This window comes from Coffea eugenioides, chromosome 1, assembly GCF_003713205.1.
Source record: "Coffea eugenioides isolate CCC68of chromosome 1, Ceug_1.0, whole genome shotgun sequence".
Lineage (NCBI taxonomy): Eukaryota > Viridiplantae > Streptophyta > Magnoliopsida > Gentianales > Rubiaceae > Coffea > Coffea eugenioides.
In genome coordinates this window covers 28,482,875-28,489,049 of record NC_040035.1, presented here as the reverse complement: position 1 = coordinate 28,489,049, position 6,175 = coordinate 28,482,875, and the positions used below count along the sequence as shown (strand labels likewise).

At 35.4% G+C, this 6,175-nt stretch overlaps 1 protein-coding gene across 1 annotated transcript; it reads left to right on the top strand.

Moving 5' to 3' along the window:
• The first annotated feature begins 2,662 nt into the window (after positions 1-2,662).
• LOC113769760 (salicylic acid-binding protein 2-like) lies at positions 2,663-4,896 on the top strand. Its single transcript, XM_027314121.1, has 3 exons — positions 2,663-3,082; positions 3,549-3,665; positions 4,579-4,896. Exons 1-3 carry the CDS (start codon positions 2,663-2,665, stop codon positions 4,894-4,896), a joined length of 855 nt encoding a protein of 284 aa, XP_027169922.1.
• Positions 4,897-6,175: the final 1,279 nt, after the last annotated feature.

Here is a 6,175-nt window from a genome sequence, read left to right as displayed (position 1 = left end):
GAGGGTGGATGGACCTGGTGATAGAATTTGGTCTGTGAATTACTTGACCTGTAAAGAAATCATTTTCTAAAAGAAAAAGGGGTCATGGATCGGGTTTGTGGCTGCTTGGACAAAAAGCCCTTGAAATTTGGCCTGTGCATGGCATTTGCTGCTCATACTAGCTGTTTAACCAACTAATCCGGGTGAAAAGGTGTGAAACTTAACCACCTTTTATGAGTTGGGGGGAGGGGGGGTAAAATTAGACGCTTAATTGTTGGAGGGTTAAAAATTGCTCAAACTAAATAGTTTGAGGGCCATTTAGATTTTTTGCCCAATTATCTACTTACTGAGTCAAAAATTTTGGCATAAATTGTATGAGATTTGGACAAAATTTGAAGGTGGATTATATTAATTATGCCACCTTTAGGTCTTTCCATCAATTGGTGTCTCTTTGGCCACATCGCCTAGATAAAATAGTAGCTTTGCGACCTACTATTTTGGCTGAACAGTGGTTTTGCATCTATTTTTGTAGGTTGCAGTGGTGGCAGTGCCACCTTAGTCTCCACCAGATTGGCGGATCTCCGGCAATCTTCGTACAAAAATGATGATAGATTTGTAATTAACTGACTAAGTCGAACATTTTGGTGTAAATGCTGAATTTAGATATGTTTTGCAAGTTTATAATGGTGGTTGGGTGGGTCGCAATTCGGGTCTTCACCCAATTGACAGCTCTCTACCCATTTTCATGAAAATTTGATGTTAGATTCGTGATCTAATATCTTAATCAAATATTTTGGTATAAATTTTGTTAAATTTTTATTTTATTGGTAGTGCTGTCATCGTTTCTTGTCAAAATAACCGTATTTCGCCCCATTTTAGATAAAATTGATATCGGCAAGTTGCAATTGACTTTTGAGTTGTCAAATTATTAGGGGCGTTGGTTATTCGTTTTGGCACAAACACTCCAATCATTTACAATTAATAAAAAGTGGACAATTCCCCAAAATGAATTTTAAAAAGCTTAAATCTTGCTTTTGAATTTCCAAACTTTTCATTCCTATATTCATAATTCTCCCAATCGTTTTTTGTATCTTAGTGCAACGAAAGTTTCAAATTTTGTCTTAATTAAATAATTAGATAGTGGAATATTCCATTAAAATTAACTAAGAATTTAGGGATTCAATTAGTATGTGAAATTCTACTTTGGAATGGGTAAAATTGAAAAGAAACAAAGTTACTACGACAAGTTATAATAAGAAAGTAAATAATGTACGTTTGAAAAAAAAATCAAGTGTAATGGTTTAGCGGAAAAATATTTTTTGAGCAATAAAACACTTGTCAAACCTTGTGTACCAATAATAAGAAAGCAAATGTAACCTTTTACTTTGACTTTCCCTCTCTTCTCTACATCCTGTCTTCCCCCAATTGCCAAATATAGGGTTTAAATCTTAAATGTGACAACAAAAAAAACTTTGAAACCCCTCCCGCAACCCTTAGTGCAACCCCAATCAATGTATATAAAAAGTTATAGGGATAAGATCATAGACGCATAAAGAAATAAAAAATGCACAAAAATTAAATCTGATACGAGAGGAAAGAGCTGTTCTTAAGTTCTTAAATTATTTATGTTTGAAGTAAAAAAGGTTATTCTCTAGGTACATATGACGACTAAGATGAGGATTATCCTGTTTATTTATTTCTCTTTCATCAATTTGCCTCGGTGATTGTTCATTATTTCCTCTCTTTCGCTTTCCTTCAAAAAAAAAAAAAAAAAAAAGAGGGAGGCCGTGGACGCAGCCCTATCATGTGAAGTTGAAGTGGAAGTATCATCTACGTTATTACATCTCTATACTATATTATACGTCCTAAGTGCGACCCGCTGCTCAATGGAGTAGTTTATTAACTCGGCCCCACCCCACATTCTCTCTGCGTTCCGCTCCAATAAACATCCGGTTTTCAAATTTGGGGTCATGCTTCCAACCGACATAAAATATTTCTGTCTTTATATGGAAATGGGGCAGCTTTCTTTATATGGAAATGGGGCAGGGATAGTTGCAGATAACGACAATACCCAAAGGTTGACGGCAATAATTTAATCCAAAAACTATGTAGGGTTCAAAATTTTTGGGTTCCAATACAACATGGTCGCAAGGCTGAAACTCGCAAGGCTGAAACTTAAAGGAGTTGACGGAGCATCTTATATTTTGATTTTAACATCATACGTGATATTTACAAAATGTTATTCTATTTTACACGTTATTGAAAATGAATTACAATTTGAATAAATGAGATTATAATACGTGTGTCGTGAACAAAACCGGTCCAAACGGTTTGTCTGACAACAATTGGAGCCGTGGTCCTCTCAGTAACTTGTCAGCTTTCTTCGTACTTAAATAGCTCTTTGCTGGTGTATAATTTATGCTGTTGTGCGTACTCTTCGTTCACTCTATCAATGCAACGGCTGCGCGAATGAAATGCCCTAGAAACGGCGTATATTCTGCTAAACTAAGTTCGTACAAGATATACTACTAAACTAAGTTCGTAGCAACCTGCATATTAAACTATAGCAGCCAGCATATTGACCAAACTTATCGCGTACTGATCTAGCTCACAAGATCTTTTCTCAACCTCTCAAGACTAGTATATAAGTACACGAATAAGACACCTCAAAAAGGAAACAAAAATGGCTGCTTTCAATAGATTTCTAGTTGGCATTGTCATAGTATTCTTGGCTTATTCTCCCTCTTCCTCTGCATTACACTTTCTGTTGATTCATGGTAGCGGTCATGGGGCATGGTGTTGGTATAAGTTGGCGACTTTGCTGGAGCAAAAGGGCCACAATGTCACGGCTTTGGATTTAGCCTATTCTGGGAGAAATCAAGTGCCACTCGAAAGAGTGCACACCTTTGATGAATACCATAAACCTCTATCCGAATACATGAAGTCTTTATCTCCTGAGGATAAGGTAGTCCTCGTTGGCCACAGCTATGGTGGTTATGGTGTTTCCTGGGTCATGGAAAGGTTTCCAGAAAAGGTTCTTGGTGGCGTTTTTGCTTCAGCCTTCATGGTGGGGCCTAACTTTACACTAGAGGACACTAACAAGGTATTTGTTTATTATATAGGTCATCGTTAAAGCTAATTGATTTTAGGCTTGATTTAGATTGAAAAATTTGATGAAAAAGTTAAAATTCACCCGAATCAGTCGCTCAAGTTATTTGAATTTTTTAAGAGACATTTTTGCTTTTAATTAACTAATTACACTAATAAATGTGAAACACAAGAATATTTGATAATTTTTAAAGTCAAATATCTTTTACAAAATCTAAACAATGATTGAAACTTGAGAAAAATTCAAATTCTTCTTCAAATCTCTCGTTCCAAATGGTGGAATTCTTTATTCAGAATTTTCTTTCATCAAACTGCAAACATATTTGTGTTTCTATGAGTTATTATTTCTATTGTTTGTCGCTGCCTCGTGCTATTTTTTGCATTAGCTTCATATGATCTCCAACAGTCACCCGCATTTCAATTCTCGTTTTTGACTACTATTGTTTTGTGCTTTGCTCTAGCTGCTTCCACGGCCAGATCAACTAGATGACAGTTTCGTTATTGGAGATCCTATAAGAATTGTGCTCATTGGGCCCCACTTTGCAGCAACCCTGCTCTACCAGAATTCTCCGCCAGAGGTAACTAAGTCAATATTCAACCATACATGATGGAACTAATATGGCAATCTTTGACGTTGCATTCAAGGATAGGAAGTGAAAATAATCTTTTTATCCAATGAAAATGCTAAACTTTATAAGGGGAAAGGAAAAGGGGATGTCAAGAGAGTTGTATAGGAAAAATAATTATCCAAATAGGAAAAAAAAAAAAGCAAAGTCATAAAAAAAGAAAGTGTTAGTGTGTTACACATTCGACGTCTGGTTAATTAGATGTACTTTTTGGAATGAGAAGTCAAGAAAAGGAATCCATCTAAGAAGTCAACTAGCATATTAAGGAACTTTACGACAAAGTCATTTATGGAATCTCATTTCCTTTTGTAGCCTTATTATATAAATTTCACAATTTCAAAACATAAAGTTCAGATAAATAAGTTATTTTAAAACAACTATTTACCTTTGAGAAAATAATGAGTTATAATATTTCTAACTTTTATTCCTCGTTGGTTTATTAGACAAGGAAAGTAGTTATCATACAAGGGAAAATGTGTGGATTGAAGCTATTGGTTATTGTACAAAAGAAGAAGCTATTCGTTATTAGTTACAGCTTGTGCTAAAGCAAACAGAAACGAAAATAGGATCATGCTCTAAAGAAGTCATATCATCACGTTCTAATTGGCTTTAAATTTTTTAATAGTCAAAAGCTCCTTCAAGCATTTTTCCTTTGACTTCTTTATGAAACTTGAAGGAATTGGATATATATATGTAGTTATGCTAAGAAATTTGCATGTATGTGCTTGTGAAAATACTTTCTGCTTAACATTACTTTTTATTTTAAGAATCTGCACTAAATATGTACGGTTTGGTCTATGGGCACCTTTGAGGTCAATTTTATATTTTCCTTCCACTGCAATTTAATGTCTAATAATTTCAACAGGATCTGAAACTTGCAAATTATTCTTTAAGATTAACTCAGTTCTTCTATGGAGATGTGGTAAATAGACAAATTCGGGTTACAAAAGAGAGGTATGGATCAGTTCCTCGAGCCTATGTTATTGACTTGGAGGATAAGCTAATTACTCCTGAAGCGCAAAGGCTTATGATAGCGAGGACTCCTCCACAAGTGGTGAGGCAAATCCGAGGGGCAGACCATATGGTTCAGTTTTCTAAACCTCGAGAATTTGCCAACAATTTGATTGAAATAGGTGGGTTGTTTGAGTCGTTTGATCAGGAAGGCAAACCATATGCTCTCTAAATCTCAAGAATTTGCCAACAGCTTGCTTGAAATAGCTGAGTTGCTTGGTGTCCTTATATATATATATTTTTTTTTGTCGAAACGATAAGTGATTTTATATCATGAAATAAACTATACAATTCAAGCAAAGGCTTGATAACTAAATACAACTAGTGCACTATGGCACTAAGGAATCACAAATTCCTCATCTTGAATGATATTCAACGCATAAGCGCTAATCCTGTTAGTTAAATGATTATTATCTCCATCAACTAGACAAAAAGAGCACATTCGAAACAAGGCCTTCAAATTGAGAATATCCTCTAGCAGTGTTGTGACGCGCATGTCCAGCGTTTTGGCACTCTGAATTAGATGAAAGAGTCGCTTGTTGTCCAACTGCACCTGAATATTCTCGAACTGGTATACAGCAGCTTTACTAAGCAGTAATTTGACAGCTTGTAATTGATCAATGAGAAGATTCCCGGAACTTCTCTCATGTAGCGCCCACCCTTGAGCCTGGTGTTGAAAATTCCCAGTGCATATGATCCCAATTCCGAGTTGAGAAGTGACCTTTCGCTCCTGTATTGCTAATCTCAGTGTCACTGAATTATGGCCTTGCTCTTGTAGCTGCACTTGTGACTGCCTAGTTCTTGTTTCTTCTGTACTCCGTGTTGATGGTATTTCATTAGCTTCCTTAAATAAGTGCTGGACACCAATTCCGAGCTTGGTGTCCTTATATACTTGGTCGATTTGTGCTGTATTATTGTTTAGTGTGTACCACACATTGTATTGATGTGAAATAAGTGCATAAACCTTGTATTGGTAATTGTCTTGCTCAGTCTTGTTGGAGGGTAGGTATATAGGTATATATCCCCTCCGAATTTCAAATTTATTAATAAAACATAGGGCTGACATCTCTCTCTCTATGGAGTTTGCAAAAAAAAAAAAAATGGCTTGCTCAGTCATATTCGAGATTATTAACTTAATTATGTTGTGTGTCAAAATGAAGATATTAATCCAATTAAGCTTTTGCAATTCGAGTACGTACATTTTAATGTTTCCACAGAATATTTACAGGGTCATTGTTCTATTCCACTCGGGCATAACTTTTATTTCATGTCACTCATTCAACTCCTAATAGTGTGAACTTTTGGTCCCATGAAGATTGGATATTAGCACATCTATCACGCGTCAATGTGTTATAGACAATTAAATACAGTAGGTTGCGTATGAATTAAGTATTTTATGGGTATTTTTGACGAATTTACTTTGTATATTAAAAACTTTCAATCTAGATGTC

Bases quoted from the DNA above. Each gene is read 5' to 3' on its own strand.
- LOC113769760 (XM_027314121.1), top strand. From the start codon at position 2,663: ATGGCTGCTTTCAATAGATTTCTAGTTGGCATTGTCATAGTATTCTTG. The intron at 3,083-3,548 runs GTATTTGTTTAT...GCTTTGCTCTAG, and splicing joins CACTAGAGGACACTAACAAG to CTGCTTCCACGGCCAGATCA. The intron at 3,666-4,578 runs GTAACTAAGTCA...TAATTTCAACAG, and splicing joins ACCAGAATTCTCCGCCAGAG to GATCTGAAACTTGCAAATTA.